This window comes from Amblyomma mixtum, chromosome 9 (assembly GCF_055824585.1).
Source record: "Amblyomma mixtum isolate Tamu chromosome 9, ASM5582458v1, whole genome shotgun sequence".
Classification (NCBI taxonomy): domain Eukaryota; kingdom Metazoa; phylum Arthropoda; class Arachnida; order Ixodida; family Ixodidae; genus Amblyomma; species Amblyomma mixtum.
In genome coordinates this window covers 85,125,514-85,150,277 of record NC_143020.1, presented here as the reverse complement: position 1 = coordinate 85,150,277, position 24,764 = coordinate 85,125,514, and the positions used below count along the sequence as shown (strand labels likewise).

At 45.7% G+C, this 24,764-nt stretch overlaps 1 protein-coding gene across 4 annotated transcripts; it reads right to left on the bottom strand.

Moving 5' to 3' along the window:
* Nucleotides 1-1,250: 1,250 nt before the first annotated feature.
* On the bottom strand, nucleotides 1,251-23,361 carry LOC149329958 (uncharacterized). Of its 4 annotated transcripts, none has more exons than XM_089560673.1 (5): nucleotides 23,000-23,361; nucleotides 20,167-20,312; nucleotides 10,164-10,237; nucleotides 6,035-6,124; nucleotides 1,251-1,462 (listed from the first exon to the last, which is right to left on the bottom strand). In XM_089560673.1, exons 1-5 carry the CDS (start codon nucleotides 23,096-23,098, stop codon nucleotides 1,302-1,304), a joined length of 570 nt encoding a protein of 189 aa, XP_089416799.1. In that variant the 5' UTR covers nucleotides 23,099-23,361; the 3' UTR covers nucleotides 1,251-1,301. The 4 variants fall into 4 exon arrangements, 2 of the variants coding, with proteins under 2 accessions (XP_089416799.1, XP_089416798.1); XM_089560672.1 differs by lacking the exon at nucleotides 20,167-20,312 and adding an exon at nucleotides 14,402-15,396; XR_016285622.1 differs by lacking the exon at nucleotides 20,167-20,312.
* Between the last annotated feature and the right edge of the window lie 1,403 nt (nucleotides 23,362-24,764).

Sequence of the window (24,764 nt, the reverse complement as noted above, 5' to 3'; positions counted from 1 at the left end):
TTACTCTCCGTACAACGTGTCGACCTTGATTGGGCGGGGATAACTCTCGTAGTTACTGCGAAATCAGTTCGCCAGCTGACCGTCAGAAACTGCAGAATTACCAGGAAATTAATGTTTTTGGGGTGCCGAACGCACAAGATTACTTAAGAGGTTCGAATGCAATCACGTTAGACTCACGATAAAACAACAGCCTTTAATTACAAACTAAGGCATGGATAGAACTTGTCAATGAGAAGCAACTAAGTACTGAGGTGCAGGATTTGTTTTTCCGGCATCTTGTGCTGAAATGTTCTTCCCATCATCTAATACTGAATGTTAATCTCGTGTTAAACTTGCTGAAATAAAAACTTAGCACGCAACGTAATATTTGAGAGGCACGCTAGTCAAATGTGCGCCCGATCCTACAGTATGCTTGCAGTGGCTCAGAGCTTTCATCTGTTATTTAATCAACTTTTCGGCGTAGTAAGCCGTGGTAGGGAATAACACAATTGTTTGTGAATTATTTCATTAACATCGATGAAAATTAGTACTCTTACCGCAGCGTACTTTGGGAGAGCAGCCGCCGGTCGGCTATGGTTGCAATCAGGAGGGGCAAGACGTAGGCCTTCCTCACGTATTAACACATGAGTGGCAGCATAAAAATACAGCATTATTTTCAAGGAGCACGTCATGCGGCTGTTGAGAACACTGGCTACACTCCACCTTGTGGGACTGAACGCCTGTGCAAACCTTTTAGCATACGGATCGTGTCCAAGGAAGCACTTCGTTTCCGTCCGTGGGTGTGTGGTATGGCACGCAACGGGTATCTCCCTTTAGCGAAAAAGCCGGAAGGCTCTGCGTGATTGGGTGGTGGCTCAAATTGTCAAATTGAATTTTCGCCCCACTCACAAAAGCGCACTGGGTATTTCGTCTTGTGTCAAACTGATGTGGGAAGACAGAATGGAGCAAAAAACGTCAAAAGTTAACATATGTGTGGCAGTAATGTTTTTCGTGGTTTGGATTTGGCTTCTTGCCCGTGTGCAAAGGAGGGGGCATATCCACATAAATCCCCAACCCAGATCGGTTGGACTACGCCACTAGGTTGTACAACGTTTCTGGTCAGTCGTGAATCTATGTAGTTCGCGAGTCCACTTAAGACGCATGACACCAATCTCCGGCATGCATCACTACATTGGCGAGGTTCATTGTCGCTGGTTTGTGTGAACAGTGCGTAGGTAGTATAAAGTAACATGAACATTAATCCACTGAAATGGCGCTTTTCAACGTGCATTTATTTTCTCCAATATTTGCAAAAATTCTCGCTACAATTCTGTTTTCGATGACTTCAGTGGAGTTGTGTAAATGCAGTCAGGCTTGTAAACCTTTAGGCTTTTTCCAGTGCAATTTCTCTTGTAGTAGTTTGTGCATACATAAGTAATGTTCTTCTCTCCCAGTTTTGAAGCAGGAACATGAAGTTCACAGCCTATGAAAGACAGGGAAAATTATAAATGTCTTTTAATCAACAATACTATTATTAATGCGGTTTAGTTTTTTAAAATATGTTAATATATTGTGATTATTCATGATGAAACACGAATGGTGCCTAAATGCGTATAAGAACGTGCATTTCAGAAGGTCGTTTATATCTCACATCTTAAGAAGATGTGTCTGCGGGTATATCAGAAATTAAATGGTTCACTTGATGGCACTATTCACGAAATCAAAAGCGGATTGCAAAAACCTGCTCTATAGGCTGATATCAGCCTCGGGATTTTAAGCAATTTTTTGGAGACTTGACACAGCAAACACTTTGTAAATATTGTCTTGAATTGTAATATATCATACATATTATACCCTAATGCTTTTACATACCTTCTTCAAAACGATAATTTTTGAACGGTGGAGTTATATAAATAACTTAATATTGCACTTAAAGATCAGCAAAACCTGGTCGAAACACATCAGAAACTGCTGCTGCTGGGCTGCAGAAACTGTGGCCATTAAGAGAAAAATTTAAATGATCCTGCTGTTATTTAACACCTCCCATATAACAACGGCGGAAGAGCTTAAGTTTTATACGCGTCGGTATTATGGAACCTGTATAATAAAACAAACAGACCCTGCAACTCGAGTGCGTGGAAAGGAAAGCTGTGTGGTTAATGTTGGCAGATATAGAAGAAATAATTCACTATCTATGCTAAGGCTAGCAGGCCATACACACTTTAGCGTCCCGGAAGAAAGTTAGTCCCCTAACGTTTCTTAAAAAAGAATTAGCCGAAATGCCTCAAAGCTCACTGTACCAGGAGCTCCACGCAGGAAGAATCACTTGCACCCATTTCCGCCCACTCCAAAACAAATAAATATAGCGTCTTCCCCAGAATAGTATCGAAATGGAATGCTTTACCACTTCACATCTCCCAGTCAGGTAATACTCAAGAGCAGCGGAAAGTCAATTCCTTTTTCAAGAATTTTTAGTTTTGTGTGAAGACGCCCTATCTTTCTTTGTTTCTTTTTCTGTCTTCATTTGTTTTCGTCTGCTATCATTTTTTGTGTATGTTTATTATTTCTTGTGAAATTATTGAATGTGACCTTCCTGCTAGGACCATGCATTCTCCATGCAATATTTGAAATATTGCAATAAATAAACCCAACGTATACAAAAGCTTAGAAAGGCATGCGTTGCATGTTGCATTAAATATTCTTGTATAAGCCTGTTATTGCTTAGAACAGGTGGTTTTCGTTTACGGTACATCAAATAGCTGCACATACGGCTGCCAGAACCTCAAAACTGGCAGGCTAAAAATGCATTGCTTGCTTTTATGAGTAATGAGACGTATGTTGGTTCCCTATCGGGAATCCCGGCGGTCGACATTGTAACGCCTACATTTAGCGAGTGCACGGCTGTTTTTTTCTTTGTGCGTCGATCTTAATGTAGACTTGCTACATTAAGCAAGTCTACGCAGAGTAGCACGCCAGCGATTTTTTAACGCCGGCTAAATTATCTGTATTTCATTAAAGAGTCTCTCTCTCTAGAACGGCTGACATGTGCTGAGGTGCAGGGAAGGAAAGGGAGGTGCGGGGCCTTACAAATGTAAATTATTATTTTGTTTTCCTATACAAAATTCCTATACAAACTGATGGGCGACTTTAATGCGAAGGTAGGTAAAAAGCAGGCTGGAGACCAGGCGGTAGGTGACTATGGCATAGGTTTTAGGAAGAGTAGGGGAGAGTTATTGGTAGAGTTCGCAGAGAGAAATAATTTACGGATTATGAATACCTTCTTTCGCAAACGAGCAAACAGGAAGTGGACATGGACGAGACCCAATGATGAGACTAAAAATGAAATAGACTTCATACTGTGCGCTCACCCTGGCATCGTAGAGGATGGGCAGGTCCTCGGTAAAATCCATTGCAGAGACCACAGAATGGTAAGGTCTCGTATTAGCATATATTTGAAGAGGGAACGGAGAAAACTAGTGAAGCGAAAGCTATTAACGAGTTAGCATTAAGAGGGAAGGTAGAGGAATTCAGAATATCACTGCAGAACAGATTTTCCGCTTTATCTGACAAAGGCGACCCTAGTGTTGAAACAATGAATGATAATCTTACAGCTGTCGTTACAGAGTGCGCCGCAGAAGTAGGTGGTAGGATGGTTCCACAGGATACCAGCAAGCTATCCCAGGAGACTATAGATCTGATTAAGAAATGCCAAAGCATGAGGACGTCTAACTACACAGACAGGATAGAACTAGCAGAGCTATCGAAGTTAATAAATAAGCGCAAGGTAGCCGACTTAAGAAACTTTAGCATGGAGAAAATCGAGCATGCTATGAGGAACGGAAGGTAGCCTAAAACCAGTGAAGAGAAAACCAGGCATAGGTAAAAACCAGATGTATGCGCTAGAAGACAAAAAGGGCAATGTCATTAGCAATATGGATCAGATAGTTAAAGTAGCCGAAGATTTCTACACAAATCTATACAGTAGCGAATGTATTCATCAAGTTATTGAGAGAGGCAGTCGTGCACAGCAATGGGACATCCCGCCAGTAAAAAAGGATGAAGTAAAGAAAGCCTTAGGAACAATGCAAAGGGCGAAAGCAGCTGGTGAGGATCAAGTAACAGCAGATTTGTTGAAGGACGGAAGAGAGAGTGTGCTAGAAAAACTAGCCACCCTGTAAACGCAATGCCTTATAACCTCGGGAGTACCAGAAGCTTGGAAGAACGCTAACACTATCTCAATTCATTCATACGAAAGGAGACCTCAAGGGCTTGAAGAATTACAGACCGATCAGCTTACTGTCCGTTGCCTACAAGGTATTTACTAAGGTAATCGCTAATAGAGTCAGGACAACCTTAGACATCAGTCAACCAAATAATCAGGCACGCGTTCGTAAAGGATACTCGACAATAGACCACATTCACACTATCAATCAGGTGACAGAGAAATGCGCAGAATATAACCAACCCCTATATATAGCTTTCATTGATTACGAGAAAGCATTTGGTTCAGTGGAAACCTCAGCTGTTATGCAGGCATTGCAGGATCAGGGTGTGGAAGAGTGTCATGTGAAAATATTGGAAGATATTTATAACGATTGCACAAATACTATAGTTCTCCATAAAGTCAGCAATAAAATTCCAATACGGAAAGGTGTCAGAGAGAGAGACACGATCTCGCCAATGCTATACACCGCCTGCTTAAAGCAGGTATTCCGGGGCCTGAAATGGGAACAGTTGGGGATAAGAGGTACTGGAGAATACCTAAGTAATTTGCAATTCGGTGATGACATTGCCTTGCTAAGTTACTCAGGAGAACAACTGCAAACCATGATCAATCTGTTAGACAGGCAGAGCAGAACGGTGGGGCTAAAAATTAACATGCAGAAAACAAAAGTAATGTTCAATAGCTTAGCTGATAGCGAGGTGCTGGACGTAGTAAGAGAATATGTCTACTTAGGGCAAGTAGTGACCGCAGATCCGGATCATGAGAGGGAAATAACTAGAAGAATAAGAATGGGGTGGAGAGCATATGGCAGGTTCTCTCAGATCATGAATGGCAGTTTACCAATATCCCTCAAGAGAAAAGTATACAACAGCGGTATCTTACCGGTACTCACCTATGGGACAGAAATGTGCAGGCTAACAAAGAGGGTTCAGATTAAGTTAAGGACAACGCAGCGAGCTATGGGAAGAAAAATGATAGGTGTAACGTTAAGAGATCGGAAGAGGGCGGACTGGGTGAGGGAACAAACGGGGAATAATGTTATCCTAGTTGAAATCAAGGGGAAGAAATGGGCTTGGGCAGGGCATGTAATACAAAGGCAAGATAAGCGCTGGTCCTTAAGGGTAACGGAGTGGATTCGAAGAGAAGGCAAACGTAGCAAGGGACGGCAGAAAGTTAGGTAGGCGGATGAGATTAAGAAGTTTGCGGGGATACAGTGGCCGCAACTGGCAAAGGATAGGGTTAATTGGGGAGACATGGGAGAGGCCTTTGCCCTGCAGTGGGTGTAGTCAGGCTGATGATGATGATACAAAATGTTTAGCATTATAAGTAGTATAAAGGAACACTGATATATAAATTAGGTAGTTCTAAGATAAATGCCTCCATTTGGATAAAACAAAGAGAATTTATTCGCACTCTTAGCGTAAGAGTTTGCGTGTCAGCAAACATATTCTGCACACTTTCTTGCAGTGCAAAACTTCGCTTCATATGCCTATCCTATCAGTAATACAGCAAATATGGACATCGCTCACAAACACCGGAATTGGCAATATGGAATGCTAAATAAACTTCAGTGCTCTGAATGTTAATTCAAGGAAAATGAACATCGCAATTTTTCTCATCTTTTGTCCCGCTGGCGATCTTTTCCGTTTGCGCAAAGCCGACTGGTTGGCCAAGGGTGTTCTTAAGCTTACGGAAACAATTATGCGGAGACGTTTTTGACACTTGACGGCTGACGCGTTTACCTCGTCATAATGCAAACCAGCGCCTGATGTCTCTACAAACTTTTCAGTTTACGAAGATTTCCGCCGAGAGTAATTGGAAAGAACGTGCCTTCATCGCCGTCGCTTTTTTTAGTGTATACAACAAAGCAAGCTCCATTCTCGGCCATTGCCTTCAGCGTGAGAGAGTAATGTATTCCGTCTGGAATATAAAAAGACTGCATTATTCACACCGGCAATAAAACAGAGTAACTTGAACGATCCACTCAGCTGTAGTTTGCGTTCTGGGCGTGTTTATCCTGGTCGTGAAACGTGCCCCAGCGCTTAGTATATGACTCATTTGACGTACAAGTCAGTCTCGTACATTTTGAAGGAGACACCCATTGAAAATGGTGCCAATTTTATCGTCATCTGGGTGCGTAATACGGCTTTATGTTATTAGGGATGGGGGAGAGCCTTAAGCTACCATTGATGTTTGCGTGAAGATTGAATATCTTTTCGCAGACCTCACAAAGGAAGTCAACGCGCTGTTGAATTTACGCCGGAACTCCTCCATATCGTCATCACCGTGATTGCCTACGTTGTTGCGTCTTGGTAAATTGAATTTGAGCGAGGTTAAGGGAACGGCGCTAACTAGGGAGTGTAATAGGTACTTTTAATTGCCTATTGTGTCACCGAAGGCTTACAAACCCAAACAGATAATATTGAATGGACATCCCTGCGTCCGAGTAGCACCATTTGATCCTTGTACCTTCCTTCTCACCAGCAAATACACGTGGGTGTTGAACATGAAAGTTGCTGGCAGGGTTCCGTGAACGTATCTCAGGGACAGAATATCAAGGGTCCACTGTCTAAGCGGAGTTTGTATCCTGTTTCTTAGGACGCATACCTAAGACCATTAATATTTGCCAACACATTTACGACCAGAGAATGATATATTACTAAAGAAACATTTCCACGTGGTAGAAGGTTTATTATGACCTCTTACTATTGGCCATTTCCACGTGATGTACGAGCGCATGACGTGCATAACAGCGGTATTTGAGAGGTGTTTTTTCCGAATAAAATTCAGTTGACAGTGCCTTGCTGTGTATCTGTTCTTGTCCGTCGTCTCTGCGCACTGCCTTGTCGCAATGAATCTTATTAGCCTACATTCCTATTCACTGATCTGCACATCGAAGCCACATTGAGGGGCTCGGTGCACTGTTAATACAAGCTGATTGCCTTGTTTTTAAGTGAATTTATTTCAGTATTCGTAACATTCTATGCATTTTAGTATTACCAGTAGGCGATTTTTTGTTCGAGTAGATTTATGAACATCGCTATTTAGTGACATTAGTCACAGTCTTTCCAAAATGAAAGCAAAAAAAGTTGCACTCTCGTTTGTACCAAATTTACTTGCAAATATTTTTACTTCTGGACACGATACAGCATTGAACTCACATCTAGAGGCTAATGGCAAATGTTCTCTCGGACCAGTTTTCTCCTTTCTTACTAGCTCAATTCTGCCTCTGGGCATTTCATAAAACATAGTCGCACACCACAGTCACTGCGCAGTGCGGTTTATTAAGTTAATTATTTTTATGGCATGGTTGGGACCACAGCGAAGAATGTTGGATTGCGCTATTTTAGTATTGTGCACAGACTACATATCTGGAAATAAATAAAAATGACTCTCTTGCCAGAAAGCGCAGGCTTTACGAGATGTACACAGACAAACCGCAGCGCAATCATGTTTCTAGCTGCACTACAATAATGGCTTTCAATTTTCACTGGTGATGTGATCCTGCATTTGCTCCTTTCTTTTCTTCAATACAGGCCGAGGATATAGTCTTCATGGATGTTTTTGTTTCTTCAGGTGCCGCTGCCATCAGCAGCTTTACTTCACGAAACTGCGCTAGGCTTTTCTTGCTTGAATTATTTTCATCTCCTCTGCTTCGTGTGTTGCGGCACACAACTGTAATTGATGACACAAACGAGTGTTTCTATCTCTTGGCTCTTCCTGCTTAGTTTTAAGGCCTTCATGCTTTTGGAATCGCAGAAGGAACGCATGAAAAAAACATCGATTTAGAACAAATAACGCAAAATGTGGCCGATTCCAAAGGGTAGCGCCAGAGTCTGGGACAATCACCGAATGGTCCAAGGCATGAGGAGACGGAGCTGTTCTCGTTCCCCCGGCGCTTGTTCAGATTCCATTCGGGGTTCCGATATGGTAGCTTTGTGCTCAAGCACGACGGAGTTGAACAGGAATGGAAGCCGATATCATTTAACGCCAAGCGAAACCTAAGACAGCTCGAAATACTGCGCATATTAGCTTCCATTGTTAGGCAAATGTTAGGCAGGCAGACAAAAAACGGATCACATTGAAAAATTCACAGGAATAGAGCCCTATGAGAGGTCGATATATGGCAGTAAATAAAAAAAATACGTGACGAAAATCACTGAGCTGCACCTGACTCTACTGGGTTTTCCTGAGTGGCAGTTAATCAATATAAATTCTCCATCTCAGGTAAATTGCTATAAGTAATAAAGGTTGGTGTTTCTTCCTACTTATTCCGCAAAGCAAGAACACCTGATTGAGCACCTACGCGAAGCGTCATATTATGGGTGTGATTTATGTGCGTAGCTCTCGAGACGAATCGTAAGAGTACACCGCAGCTTTGGTCCAAGGTTTAAGGTAACCATCTCGCATGTGGAAGGCTGATATTTGATTACCACTGCCATCGGGTTCAGGCCAGTTTTTCAGGGCGTAAAATGCTTTCTTTTCGCCTCGTCCTCCACTTTGCCTGTGGTAATATGCTTGCTAAGAAAATGTCTGAACAGACTGTTATTAAAGCAAGTCGACGATTGAATTCGCCTAGAGGCAAATGAAACTCGCGTCGTGAGGTTGAGTCTTCACAATGTGTTTTTTTTTTCGAGAAATGCCTGCTGAATTTCGCATGACCTTCGATAACCAGGCCTTTTTACCAAGCCATCCTCAATGGAAAGCCGTGCACCAAGCCTAAAGACTGCTTTTTTAACTGAACCATAGTCTCCCCGGCAGGGAGCGTTTCAGGAGAAAAAAATTCTATTTTTCTTGGTAATATGACAAAAAAACCGACGTGCCTAACTGCGCTACACATCTATTTGAGCAATCAAATCAATTTTTAATGAGTCAGTCGGTAATACCGACATTTTTTTGCACTTCCTTGCGAATCGGTTAGGAGAAAACTATTCTTTATTAAATGTACAAAGAGAAGAGAAGACAGACTTGCTTCTTAATTTTCTGAAGTCGAGTACTTCTTGAAACCGAAGGTTCTAAATAGCATATGTTAGAATACCGGCGCTCATTACCGAACTGTCAGAAAGTAGCAATCCAGAACAATGTTCAACTACGCATCCCAATCTAATCTGCTGCGCTTTAAGAAGGAATGCCAAGAATAAGGCTGGCTACATTCTTACCCTATATATTTCCAAGACAAATTCTATTGCCGCTTCTTAACCTTAGGTTTCTTAAAATTACTAAAGTAAAAAAAAATAATAGCACAGAACAATTAGTAGATGAATAAATCTTGCGTGAAGAAAAATACGTGAGCTACAAAGAAATGACTCCATGGATCCAAAACAGCAAACCATTATGTCGGAATAGCAAGTGAACGAGGTAACTGATAAAATGCTTACGACACCCCAAGTTCGAGTCAATTGCCCTCGGTTGTTAAACTGTCTTTCAGGTGTTAGCTGCTATCAAATGTGCAGAACGAAATCACCATAAGCACTGCTAATTCCTTAAGTCTCCTCAAAGCGGTAAAATGAGTTGCATTTTAAAAAGGAAGTGGCCCAATATCTATTTCACTTCTGTCTGTTTTTGGGAATAATTTGTGCCATGAAATGCGCCGGGGAAAAATGGCGGCATAGAGCTGAAACTCGTAAAGCATTTTAGTAGCAGAGACTTCGTGGCACCTAAAATATGCTATAAAAATCTCGTTTATGGGCATTTTTTTCACCTCAACCACGCAGCTCCTCACAGCGTTGCATTCCATAAATTCATTAGAGCACTTGTTAGGAGGAGGATGAGGAGGAGGAAGAGGAGGGGGAAAATCGGGGAGGTTAACCGGTAGATGACGAGTTTGCTGCCCTGAACTGGGGGAAACGGATGAGGGGATATAAAGGTGAGGGAGGAAAGGGAGAGATGAGAGAAAGTACCCTGATTCGCTGCGCAATGCCACGAACAAAAATATAAAGACCATCAAGCAATAACTTACCCTCAGTATATTCTGCCTTGTACTTTCCGCAGTCCCCAAGTGGTACAAGCGTAACTGTTACATTCTGTTCAGCACTGCAAGAAATTACAACAGAAAGAAGAACACTGAAAGAGCTAATATTATTGATAGGATCGGATAGCAAAACTTTTATTGTCCAACAGAAAGAGGGTAGCCAGAGGGCTACCCGCCTAGACGACGGCCGAAAGGTCTTGACTCTCGGCGGCGGCTTCGGCCAGTCGGACGAGTTGTAACTGAGTCGCCGGGTCGGAGCTCAGTAGCAAGGTCTCCCATTGATCTTTTGTATTTATACCTTGTCCCTCCCGGGGAGCATGAGGACATTCCCATAGTATGTGGTCCAAGGTGGCCCTAAGTTCGCAGTTTGCGCATGTTTCTGAAAATTGCCCTGGGTACATAAGACTCCAGAGGGCCGGGTTTGGAAAGGTGTAAGTTTGTAACCGGCGCCAGTTGATGGCTTGGTGTCTGGACAAGGATCTATCCGCTGGAGGAAGTCTAGCTCGTTGGAAACGATAGTGTTGTGTAATTTCTCTGTAGGTCACCATGCGATTACTGTTTGTAAAGACCACCTCGCTCGGGTCCGCCCGGAAAGAAAAGCCTCGGGCGAACTCGTGGGCCGTCTCATTACCAGGCAGGGATGCATGTGCTGGTGTCCGGACTAGTGTAATTTTCCGGTCTATTACATGACGGCCTAGAATTGCATTTGTTAGAGGGGAGACCCGGCCCCTGCTGAAATTTAGTATGGCGACTTTGGAGTCACTGATGATGTATCTTGCTTTTGTGCCTACACAGGCCAGTGCTATGGCAGCTTCTTCTGCAGTCTCTGGGTTACCCGAGAGTATGGAGGCACTTATTTTGAGGAGTTGTTTATTATTGACGACCGCGTCGATCATCGTGTTCTTACCATACTCAGCGGCATCCACGTGGACCACGTCCTCGTCTTTGTAGGAGCAGAAGCGTTTCTCTAGCGCCTCTGCCCGCTTGGCCCGGCGCACTGAGTGATGAATAGGATGCATATTCCTGGGTAATGGGGGTACAACTATATTGTCTCGAATTTTTCCGAGCATGTCAACTTTGGTGGTTGTTCTGTTATCTCGGCTCAGATTGAGTTTTTCTAGAATGGCCCTGCCGGTTGTGGTCCCGGCTAAGCGTTCGATTTGGGACGTTCTCACTGCTTCCGTAATTTCTTCCAGGGTATCATGAATTCCTAGCTCTAGGAGGCGGTGAGTGGATGTACGGATGGGCAATCCTAGAGCTTGTTTCGTGCATTGCCTGATAATTCCATTTATCTTTTCCTTTTTTGAAACTTTAAGATCAAGGAAGGGGGCAGCATACGAGATACGGCTTATTACGAATGCCTGTACCAGCCGTAGGAGATTCTGCTCTTTCATGCCGTGTCTTCTGTTCGCAATCCGCTGTATGAGCCGCATAGTTTGTTGCGCGCAGTTTTCCATCTTAGTTATTGCATCACCATTATACCCGTTGCTTTGTATAATCATTCCTAAAATTCTGATTTTTTCAACATGAGGAATCTCCGCCCCTTGAGTTTGTAATTTGATGTTAGGGATGGTTCTAGTTTGTCTTTGATGCAGAGGTCGATAGAAAAGGAGTTCAGACTTCTGCGGCGAGCATTGCAAGCCCCTACGGCTGACATAGTTTTCGACCTCATTTATGGCCTTTTGTAGCGTACTTTCGATGTGCGCGTCGTGTCCACGGGTCATCCACATGGTGATATCGTCCGCATACATGCAGAAATTCAAGCCATATATCCCCTCCAGTCTCGTCGGTAGCCGTATCATGGCCACGTTGAAGTGAAGAGGGGAATTACCGAACCCTGAGGGGTGCCTATGCTGCCCAAATGTATGTTTTGAGACTGACTTTCACCAAAGTGGATGCGCGCTATCCTGCCCGAAAGTAAATTGGGAATGTAGTTGTATGTGCGCTCCCCGACATTTAAAAGAGCCAGGTTTTCTAATATCGCCTCGTGTTTTATATTATCGAAAACTTTAGTGAGATCAAGTCCCACTATTACTTTCGCATCCAGTGACTTAGTGTCTAATATGTCATGTTTGAGCTGTCTCATGACATCTTGCGTGGACAAATGCGATCTGAAACCTATCATCGAATGGGGGTATAAGTCGTTGTCTTCCATGAAATTGTTTAGTCGCGTTTGTATGACATGTTCCATCAGTTTTCCAACGCAAGATGTGAGGGATATAGGCCTTAGATTTTCTAGATTGAGCGGTTTCCCTGGTTTAGGTATGAAAATTACCTTAGCAGTTTTCCATTGTTTGGGAATCTCACCCTTCTCCCAGCATTCTTGCATGAAATTGGTCAGCGCCGTTATAGATTTGTCATCTAGGTTTCTAAGCATTTTGTTGGTTACACCATCGGGTCCCGGGGCTGATTTGGTTTTCAGTTTTAGTATTTCTGCTCGAACCTCGAATTCGTGAATAGGGGCGTCTAGTTCGCTGTTGGATTTACCCTCATAGCGCGCTAAGGAAGTTTTGGTGGCGGAGCCTATATATCGACAGCGAATTGCATCGAGGAGTTCCTGCTCCGAACCTTCAAATTTATAACCTAATTTCTGTAAATTTTGTCGCTGTGTTAATTTACTACCTTCTGGATCGAGGAGGTGCCGAAGGAGGTTCCATGTTTTGGCGAGGCCGATATTGCCCTCAAGCTGGTCGCACATTGTTTCCCAGTTCTGATCGCATAGTCTAAGTGCATATGCCTCAATCTCTGTTGTGGCGCGCTAGGCGTCTTCTTAGATTGCGATTCCACTTTTGTCTTTTTAATCGCTTTTCCATACTAGCTTTGGCCTCCCACATATGAAGAAGGCGGCTGTCTAGTACTTCAAGTTCCGCGTTGTCGTCGAGCGCTTTAGTCGCATTCTTAGCATCCCTGCGGAGTTCCTCCGCCCATTGTTCTATGTTTGTGATTTCTCCCTTTCTCCCGTCCTGGTTACGAGCGTCGCGGAAAGCGCCCCATTCGATAATATGAGGGGAGCGCGTTTGGAGCTTGGCAGGGCCAACGTCAGTTTCCGTGACAAGTATGTAATGGTCACTCCCTAGGTTTAGCAATGAGTTGGACCAATTAGCTGTACCCGCATTCTTCACCAGGGTGAGGTCTGGGGACGTGTTAGCGCACACGCTGTTACCCATTCTTGTGGGGGTGAGAGGATCCGTGAGCAGGGTGAAGCCCATTTGCTGTATGTCTAGCCATAGCTCTCTCCCCTTCGTACAGGGCCGCGGGTAGCCCCACGCAGGGTGGTGGGCATTGAAGTCACCTAGAATAACCAGTGCGTGCTTGTTGCCGATACGCATTACTTTCCTGAAGAGGGAGTCGAATTTAACTTTCTTTTGACTTGGAGTGCTATAAATATTCAGAATGAAAAGACTGCGTTGAGTCTTTTGGCCGGAATAAGTTCGACGAGGACGAGCTCTATGTGGCGGATGCCCGTGTCATGTTCAATGGCCGTAATGTTCCTTCTAACGAATGTGGTAACATTAGGTTTGTCGCCTGCGGCGTTAAAAGCTTGATAACCAATTAATTTTGACGCGCCTCCAGTCTCCTGGAGGGCGATAACCTCTGGGTGGACCTTCAGAGACGCAAGGAGCTGCTGGAGGATTGGCCTTTTCCGCCGATACCCCCGGCAGTTCCATTGCCACAGCAAGTAGTTGTTATTCTTTGTGTATATGGCCATGTTGAATTTGCTGAATGGTATGTTCCACAGTTTTCTGCCATATATTGATGGCTAAGAGCTCATTCCTGTGTCCTTGTGTTACGTCTGTGAGCACCTGTATTGCGGAGAGAATCGATTGAATTTGGTTTTGCATGTTAGTTTCCAATGCCTGAAATTGCGCTTGCATTTTGGTATCCAGGGCCTGCATCTGGGTCTGAATGTTGGTCTCCAGTTTATGGCAGACTTCCTCCAGCGTAAGTTCGGGTTGTGCGCCCTCTAACGATTTTCTCTTGCTGGGTGATGGTAGGGATTTCTCCACCACCATCGTACTCTCCTGGGTATTATTTGGAGGTTTTTCGGCTTCCTGTCGTTTCTTATCTATCTGGATCTTAAGCTGCAGCTGCTTCTTAAGTTCCGAGTTTTCATTTTGAAGGGCCGTAACCGCCCCGCTTAATTTTTCCACCATGCGTTTAAGTTGTAAGATGTCCTCAGACCCACCGGGTGGATGAGTATGGGAGACCTTATCTACAAAGCTCACCTTCTTGTGGTCATCCGGCACGTTGGTCTTCTCCTTGGACGGCATTGACCCTTGCTGATGACACTCAGAGCATCCCTCGATTTTGGGCCGGGCTCCGATGTTCCATTTGTTGCCAGTGTTGTCCCGCCCCCTGGAAGCGGAGCGCTTGCGAGAGCTGGAATGGCCCCTGGAGCTGTAACGACCCCGGGAGCCGGAACGACCCCGGGAGCTGGAACGACCCTGGGAGCTGGAAGGGCCCTTGCAGCTGAGGCGGTCCCGGGAACCCGAGCGACCTCGGGAGTTTGAGCGTCCCGTGGACTGGCCGCTACCACCAGAGCCTGTCCCGAACTCCAGGCGCGGGAAGGAGTCCTGTCGCATGTGAAATCCCCCTTCTGTCCTGGTTCTTGGTCTGCTCTGTCGTCCAGATGCGTTGTTCTCGCTGTCTGTTGTTACCTTGCTCTCACTGTCTTGCGTTCGTTCTTTCCACTGTCGCTTCTTAATTATTTGCGGGGTTCTGTACAGTTCCCGGCACTTCTTGTCTCCCAGTATGTGCCCTTTCCCACATAGGGCACACTTTGGGTCACAAGTATGTTCTCGAGGGGGGTTGCTCATACCACATCCTCGACACTTAATGTTGTCTTTGTTCGGGCATACGTCGGCTCGATGTCCGAGTTGGCCACATGTCACACAGACCTCATATTTGTTCTTGTAGAGATGGCAGCGTAGCGGCATGCCTCCATAATAAATCCAGTGCGGCACTGTCTCATCTTCAAAGAGTAACAACACGGTGCGAGACTCACGGCCAAGTCGCCTGACTGCCATCACCTCCGGGTTACGCGAGCACTTCAACATATCTTGAACGAATTCCACGGTGTGCGAGACCGGAATTCCATGTATAACTCCTTTCCCACAGCCGTCCGGAGTAGCCAGGTAGACGAACGCTTCAACGCGTCCCTCTGGCGTTGAAATGGAGCCGATTTTCAGGTACTTTTGCATCCTCTCCTGGCTGTCAGTGCCTATGAGAATCGAGTTTTGCTTGTGGTTGACGAGTACGATATCTTCCTTAACTTCCGCCGGTTTAAAACCTGCCGCTATCTTCACCGCGTCTGCCACTGTTGCGTCAGTGCGTTCCATGATCAGTTTGAGACCCCATTTCGGTCTGAGCACTATTTTATGAAGCTCGGGGGAGAGGCGCGTCTGCTGCGTGCCAACAGATTGCCTCGCCAGCTTCCTTCCCTCTCTCTTTATCGCCATTATTTGCGCTGAAGCTTTGTCTTGCCTCCCATCTCGGGTCGGGTCGCCAGCTTGCTCTCCCTCCCCTGTCTGCGAGAGGGCCTTGACTTTGGAATAATTAACTTTAAACCAACCTACTTGAGAGTGGAGCTCTTCAGGCTGGATACTCTCTCCTTCCACAGTTACTTCCATGCGAGACATGGCGCAGCTGAGTTACACCGCGACAAGCCAGCCTGTGCGTCCGCTCGGCGGGCGGCTCGAAGAGCCGCTCACCAGGTTAGGCTTAGCAGCCTGGCCGGTTGGCGTGAGTCCAAAAGTATGTAGAAATTGCAAAAGAGGGCTTCACTTGCCGAAAAAGTGGTATCCCGGTGGTCGCGAAGACTTCCGGCGTTGAAATAGCTCAGTAGTTTGCGAGCACAAACGACAAAACCGACGAAAACATCGAAAATTTGCGGAGCGCACATAGGATGCGTCCACTCTCCTCGACGCCGGCGTCCGCTCTCCTAATATTATTGAAGAAGCTTAGGTTGTTGGGCCAGTTTGTGCGTGGTAAGCAGAAAACCAACGGAAAGGACGCGTTCACAAGGAGGAGCGAACGCGTCCTTACCGCTGGTTTTCTACCTGCCTAATATCAATTTGAAAAATTCGTTGGGTTGTGGATATATCATCATCATCATCAGCCTGACTAGTGAACGCGTCCTTTCCGCTGGTTTTCTACTTGCCTAATATCAATTTGAAAAATTCGTTGGGTTGTGGATATATCATCATCATCATCATCAGCCTGACTAGTGAACGCGTCCTTTCCGCTGTTTTCTACTTGCCTAATATCAATTTGAAAAATTCGTTGGGTTGTGGATATATCATCATCATCATCAGCCTGACTAGTGAACGCGTCCTTTCCGCTGGTTTCCTACTTACCTAATATCAATTTGAAAAATTCGTTGGGTTGTGGATATATCATCATCATCAGCCTGACTAGTGAACGCGTCCTTTTCGCTGGTTTTCTACTTGCCTAATATCAATTTGAAAAATTCGTTGGGTTGTGAATATATCATCATCATCATCAGCCTGACTATGTCCACTGCAGGGCAAAGGCCTCTCACATGTCTCTGATATTAACTCTGTCCTTTGCCATTTGCCGCACTGTATCCCCGCAAACTTCTTAATCTCATCCGCCCACCTAACTGTCTGCCGTCCCCTGCTACGTTTGCTTTCTCTTGAAATCAACTCCGTTGCTCGTAAGGACCAACGGTCTTGCCTTCGCATTACATGCCCTGCCCAACTCGATTTCTTCCTCTTGATTTCGACTAGGATGTCATTAACCTGCGTTTGTTCCCTCACCCACTTCGCCCTCTTTCGATCTCTTAACGTTGCACCTATCATTTTTCTTTCCATAGCTCGCTGCGCTTTCCTTAAATTAAGCTGAACCCTCTTTTCTAGCCTAAATGTTTCTGCCCCATAGGCGAGTACCCGTAAGATACAGCTGTTGTAAGCATTTCTCTTGAGGGATATCGGTAAACTGGCATTCATGATCTGAGATAACCTGCCATATGGGCTCCACTCGCTTCTTATTCCTCTAGTTATTTCCCTCTCATGATCCACATCAGCGGTCACTACCTGCCTTAAGTAGACATATCCTCTTACTACTTCCAGCACCTTGCCATCAATTGTGAACTGCTGTTCCCTTGCTAGAGTGTTGAATATTACTTTGGTTTTCTGCATGTGAATTTTTAGCCCCACCATTCTGCTCTGCCTGTCTAATTTTCATTGATCATGCTTTGCAGTTCATGTCCTGAGTGACTTAGCAAGGCAATGATCAGCGAATCACAGATTGCTTATATATTCTCCATTAGCTCCAATACCGAACTGTTCCCATTTCAGGCCCCCTGAATACCTGCTGTAAACAGGCTGTGAATAACATTGGCGGTAACGTGAATACTGGACCGGTTCGACTGTTTGAAAGAGGACAAGAAAATGACTGCCGGCGTAATGTTACTTAGAAAACTTGCTTCACGTTATTTTAAACACTAAGAAAATGTTCAGGGGTTATCCGCTTTGTATATCCTAGGAATAGCCAGTATAACTAGTTGTACAGCAATATTTTAACGCGACTGCTTTAACGCTCCCGTTGTGCACAAAATGTGGCGTCAGGGTCGGTGTAGGCATTGCAAGCGAAAAATCCCACAGGAGCAACGTAGGTGGGCAGACAAGCTCACGTGACCTTGACCCGACTTCACAACCTGCGCACCAGATTGTGAGCAAATTAAACACGGTGGCAGGTGACAGTTTAATTAATGATTAGTCGCGAGGAGCAACCTGGGCCGGAAAAACCGCACTGATGGCAACACCTGCCATCGCAGGACCATCGCTTAACCTCTTCACTACTTAGCCAGGAGTGTTTTGAGGACTTCCAGGGGTATACAAATGTAAAGTCGAGAATGGCCGATTCCGCATATATGGTCGTTTACCCTCTATCTTTTGATACCATTAAGGCGGAGCTTAGCTGTCCTCTACGTTGTATTTTCGCCTTCAGAGTATAGGGAAGAAAACAGCTTTGGCTCAGTGAAGTAGGTATTATAAAGCATGATCAGCGAATGAACGCGACACCGTCCTGTTGAAAGGCTGTGGTCTTTTTAAAGAGGCATTTAGGACAAAACTACCCATAATTTGATCTCAGTAGAAATGGCTTCTGTCATTGCTGATGTTTGTCTAGGAGCAGTAAACGCATTTAATACTCTAAAATTGTGATTAAGAATTTTTCTCACACTTGATTGAAACTCGTGGAGTCTACACCGAAAAGGACAATCGCCGCTTAAAAAATAGGGTCCAGTACGCATTTTGCTCGTGAATCCCGCCGGTAATGGTGACCACTCTACCTGGTTTTATAGCGTCTCTAGCTAATTGAAGCTCGAATAGTGTTACTAGGGAGTTCGTTCTATTACGCAGTCAGCTATCGAAATACAGCAACTACAATATGCCCTTAGTCTTCCTTTGAAGAACATAGGCGCTTGAGTGTCAAGTCCTCTTCTAGCGTGTTCCCCGCCGGGGTTGCTGAGTGATTACGGCGCTCGGCTCCTGTCCCGAAACACGCGGGTTCGATGGAGGTGAAATTATAGAGGCCCGTGTACAGTGCGATGTCAGTGCACGTTAAAGAACCCCAGTTGGTCGAAATTGCCGGAGCCCTCTACTACGGCGTCCCTCATAGCCTGAGCCGCTTTGGCGCGTAAACTGGTAGTAAACTATCCAGAACATTAATTTTTTTATGCGCAGCATACTACTTTAGCTACCACTTCAGCCCTTCACCGTAGTTATGCGCCTCCAAATCACGTGATACATGACGTCACACCACGTGACACGATGACGTCACGACAGTGGAGAAACGGGGGCCCACCTCGCGCCGTCGCTGTGGTTGTGCGCCTCCAAATCACGTGACACGATGATGCCACACCACATGATACGATGACGTCACGGCAGTGGAGAAACGGGGGCCTACCTCGCGCCGTCGCTGTGGTTGTGCGCCTCCAAATCACGTGATACATGACGTCCCACCACGTGACTCGATGACGTCACGACAGTGGGGAAACGGGGGCCCACCTCGCGCCGTCGCTGTGGTTGTGCGCCTCCAAATCACGTGATACATGACGTCACACCACGTGACACGATGACGTCACGACAGTGGAGAAACGGGGGCCCACCTCGCGCCGTCGCTGTGGTTGTGCGCCTCCAAATCACGTGATACATGACGTCCCATCACGTGACTCGATGACGTCACGACAGTGGGGAAACGGGGGCCCACCTCGCGCCGTCGCTGTGGTTGTGCGCCTCCAAATCACGCGATACATGACGTCACACCACGTGACACGATGACGTCACGACAGTGGAGAAACGGGGGCCCACCTCGCACCGTCGCTGTGGTTGTGCGCCTCCAAATTACGCGACACGGTGATGCTTCGCATTCTCCAGGCGTAACCAAGTTAAAACTCAGCCATTTTTTATGCGAAGCATACTACTTTAGCTACCACTTCAGCCCTTCACCGTGGTTGTGCGCCTCCAAATCACGTGATACATGACGTCACATCACGTGACACGATGACGTCACGACAGTGGAGAAACGGGGGCCCACCTCGCGCCGTCGCTGTGGTTGTGCGCCTCCAAATCATGTGACACGAGGATGCCACACCACGTGACACGATGACGTCACGACAGTGGAGAAACGGGGCCCACCTCGCGCCGTCGCTGTGGTTGTGCGCCTGCAAATCACGTGATACATGACGTCACACCACGTGACACGATGACGTCACGACAGTGGAGAAACGGGGCCCACCTCGCGCCGTCGCTGTGGTTGTGCGCCTCCAAATTACGCGACACGATGATGCTTCGCATTCTCCAGGCTTAACCAAGTTAAGCCTCAGCCATTTTTTCCCTTTTTCACTTAAGATCAACCGTACACTAAATAAAGGAAAGCTTAGAAATGTTAGTTTTATCGATGACCCACATTCTGATGGCCTTTGAAAGGAGAAAAATTGAAGTGGGAGTTCGAATACGCTACTTACTACTCAAGGCGTTCGAATCGTGCCCGGAGAGTGTATGTGTATAACGTTGAGTTGTACTGTACTTTTTTGGCCGAATCGCAGCGGACTGAGGAGTTAGTGGTGTGCGTCCTCTCAATAACCACAAGGGTCTCGTTCACTCTCGCCATCTGAAAACATGTAGGTGGACCACTGATCAGATGGCAGGAATTCTTGTCATTAGTCCAAATTCATTAATATAATAAATGTTTTTATGGTTACTTCATATCGAATTATTAGCTTAAATAAGAAATACATAGCTAAAGAAGCACGTTATTTAAGTTTTCGTGCGGCCGCCGCGGTGGCTCAGTGGTTATAGTGCTCGGCTGCTGACCCGAAAGACGCCGGTTCGATCCCGGCCGCGGTGGTTGAATTTCTTTGGAGGAGAAATTCTAGCGGCCCGTGTACTGTGCGATGTCAGTGCACGTTAAAGAACCCCAGGTGGTCGAAATTGCCGGAGCCCTTCACTACGGCGTCTCTCATAGCCTTAGTCGCTTTGGGACGTTAAACCCCATAAACTAAACCAAACCTAAGCTTTTGTGCGTCCCATAAAAGGCAAGTACATGCATGCGCAAGGGAACCTGAGTCTACGGGAGCCTGTTGAAAAACTCGAGAATAAAGAAAACACCCTACCACAAGCCGAAAATAGATAATCCCATTTGTTCCAGCAGAACAGCATCTTGGCAGGCATGGTAGATCCGGAAACTTTTACGGACTAAATCGAAGATAGGTTGTGCGGCATTTAGCAGGAAAGGAAAGCTAGCTGACAAAATGCACGCCTCGCATTTTGTCGCAAGATGTCTTCGTCGCTCTTACGCGTGCGTTTAGGTAATTGATTTTTTTGTTGTCATAATATATTTGTTCTTAGTTTAACTACTTCTCATATTTCGAGCACTTAATTTGTTAAAGTACGATTCAAATAAGTTTTTTTCCAATGCAATGACATGTTTGTCTCATTTATATATTGCTTAATGGCAAAACATTACTCCTGTCAAACGCTGAGCTCTATATTCCCAAAGGTGTCCGAACACAGGCTGGAGAGGTGTGAACGACAACATAGAAAGGCATAGGTATAAAGTATCGCCTTGTAAACTTTTTTTCTACGCATTCATTGGTACTGTGGGGGGGGGGGGGATGCAAACCAACTTCCAAATTCATAACGTTTAATCCAAAACAGCATGTAGCAGGTGAGAGCTGCGCAGAACACCCCCGATAAATTGAGCACTGTGACAATTCCGTGAATCCAAAAAGTGAAAAGGAATGCACTTTTGCAAGGCAATCACAACCAAAATGACATTAAGAGCCATTAGACTCAGGGTCTCTCTTCTATTAATAGTGGTAGGAGTAGTTCATCTGGAGAAGGCGAAAATAGCGGCGTATTCCTTTCAGCTGCTGACATTCAGCACCGGCTACTGCGTGAGGTGCTTAGCCAGTCAGTATAAACATACTGACTGGCTCAGCACCCCGCTCATATTAACTTTAAGCTAAGCACTCGTGCATATTTATTTGACGCGACGTTTTGATCGCAGGACCGATCTTTTTAAAGAGTGATTTGTCTTCGCTGGTGCTTCCCCTTCTCTAGAGTTTTAACACAGAACCGGAGGGCGAGAAACGGAGAAAGACTGCAGGAATAAAAAATATAGAAATCAAAACAAAATAATAAACATGGAAAGAAAACAGTGGCGCAAGACCCGCACGAAAAAATGAAGAGTGCGCAGAACACGTAAGGGATAGGAAAACACAATATCCTGATGCGGCCTCTGTTTTGTTAAGCCCCGCATGCTTTCTTATTGACCGGTGTGTCCAGCTGAGCTAAGATGGTCGACAGCGCACGTGGTCGTGCTGCTACAGTCGTGGAAAAATGCGGCAACTTCTTATTATTGAGGTAACAACCGCCCGGCCGCGACCGCTTGGCCTGTCTCATGCGCATCCTTTCCTGTGGTCGTGGTCCTCCAGTGTCCCTACGACCCGCTCCATCTGAACGACACGTGAAAATATTTTATTCCCACCCGCGTTGATGTGCTCGATATGTACGTCGCTATATTAGATTACTAACGGCTGCAAAACTGATAACCATTCCACCACTGGCTTCTCTCTGTTCTTTATGCTTTACGGCCACCACCCATCCGGTCCCACCGACACAGTTGTCTCCTAAACCCTGCCTCGTCTGAGCAAACCATGTCTGAAGCTTCGCAGAACGCAAAAAACTGCCAACAGATCGTACGTTCGCTCAAGACAGACACTCAGCGGCGTCAAAAGCTGCCATGACGACGACCAGATCCCATCAGCTTTCTCCACTGCCTCACTCACGTAGCATTGGACAGCATCCAATACTCCCGACCACTCAAAGAAATTCCTTTCCATAATACTTTCGGCCCTATCACGTCACGGAAACTACATCTCCAGTTAAAAATACTATTGACCCATTATCACACTGTGCTGATCAGCGCCGACGCGGCCGAGAGACTATGCATATCCAATACCCTTAGCCCACACGACCACCCTTTTATTTATTTTATCGGCTCCATGAATCGCCAAGACGGTTCTATTTATGCACCACGTTCATTGTGAAGAAGATGGGCCTTCCCTCAGCCACATCACCTACACTCAGAGAGACAGCCAAATGAAGCTTATTCACCGTGGACTGTTTTTATTGCTGCTCCCATTGCCAAACATACCCCGGCTGCGGGCATTTCTCTTTTAAAAAAAATATTCTCTTACCGTTGCTGCCTGAGGTTTATTTTAGTGAATAAAAAAGTACACACATATCTTAGAGAGGTAAAAATTTTTCCTAAGAAAAGAAATCTGTTTCACGTACATTCATGATGTCGAGATCACTGGACTCTTCTATGCTTCCGGCATGTTCGGCAGCCGCTGTAGTGATGACTCCAAGGAAAAATGCAATTTTAAAAACCATGATTCTTGCTTTTAGGTGACTGATCTCGAGAGTTCTTTGTAGATGAGTGGAGAGCCTTTATAGTCAGGAACAGGCTTGCGGTTGACGCAGTTCAAGGGTACCCAGCAGTCGGCAGCTTTTATTTTACAATATAAGTAATAAGAAATTGCGAATAGCAATGCTCTCTTCCTTCAAACAGCAGCTGTGAAGTTAAGCCTGGATATACAAGCGAAAAGCTGCAGTTATGCTTTGTTCGACGTCATGGCTGTCGCAGTTCGCGCACAATGCACTGGGAGCGCCACGATAACGGTGTAGGCAAGCGCGTTATATAGCCCTCCTTCCGCATGCGTAGTAACTGTGGCAAACACGCAGCTGCAACGAAAGGTCAAGCGATGACGAGAAGGCGAACGCGCAGTAGGAGCGGCGGTGAGGAGACGGCGCACATGCGCAGTAGCGCGCGGCTGCACCGAAAGGTCAGGCGGCGGAGAACTCGCCATTCGGTTTCACGGCATACGCGAAGCTCGGCTCCGAACATCGTAGTGAAGCTTTTCGCTTCAAAAATAGGATTATGTTGTTTGGCGATTTTCGTTATAAGTCTGCGGTCAACAGCAGTTGTGTATTTCTCTTTAAAGTCAGAGCGCATAAAGCTCACGGGCGCCAAAATTCTTGATATATTTATTTGGCTTTTACCGTTTGAACAAAAATTGCCTACGAAAACATAGTACAAAAAGTACGCGGACAACACAGAATTGGACGGGAATAGCTCCTGTCCCGTCCAGTTCTGTGTCGTCCGTCTCCTTTTTGCGCTATGTTTTCGAAGAACTGTTACTAACTAGCCCAAACCAAGCTACGCTTACATAACAATTGCCTACACGAATTTAAATCGGCGTAAAGAAACAAAGTTGCACGAGGTGGCTGGTGTAAGGAGATTTTAGAGTACTTCCTAAGAGGTGCTCAAATTATAAGGATCACAAGACGCCGCTGAACAATAAACGTTTTACGTTACACTCCCAACTGACAGAAAAATATAACAGGAAGGTTACGAGTGTGTAATGTGAATGTTTCAGAGTTAGCTCAGGTGTTATGGCAAAGAACGAAGTCCAGCTCCGGGAAGGGAGACGCTGGTATCGATCCTTCTCTCTCCCCACTTTGCTACTTGCCAATCAATTCAGGTAACAGGGAGCGCTGCGGACGCCGACGACTGCGCGAAAATGAGGAACGAACTAATCAAAACTTACTTTATAGTGTATGTTTCGTGATGCGGTGAATTCCCGCGCGCGCATGGCTTACTTGTCGTTTCGAACGATATTCGCAACGGACGACGGTGGGCGTTACGATTTCTACCTCGCCGTAGCAACCGTAACACCCATTGTCGTCCGTTGCGAATATTGCTCTAAAAATGCGCTGCTTCCACTACATAGTTAGCCACGCGCGCGCTGGCATTTCATCGCATCATGCCAGTGCGCTCCGGCCCTCAAGCCATGTCTCGAACGCACGTGGAAAAAAAGAAGACACAAAATGAAAAGAGAGCCACCAGATTGCTGCTGCTGCGGCGCCGCCCGGCATTTTGACGAGCTAAAGCACGAAACATTGAAACGAACCAAGTGACATGCCTGCCGATAACAAAGGCCACGCACTGGCTGTCTCGATCCCAGATGCCGCTTGTAGATGGTGTTGCAATGCAGTT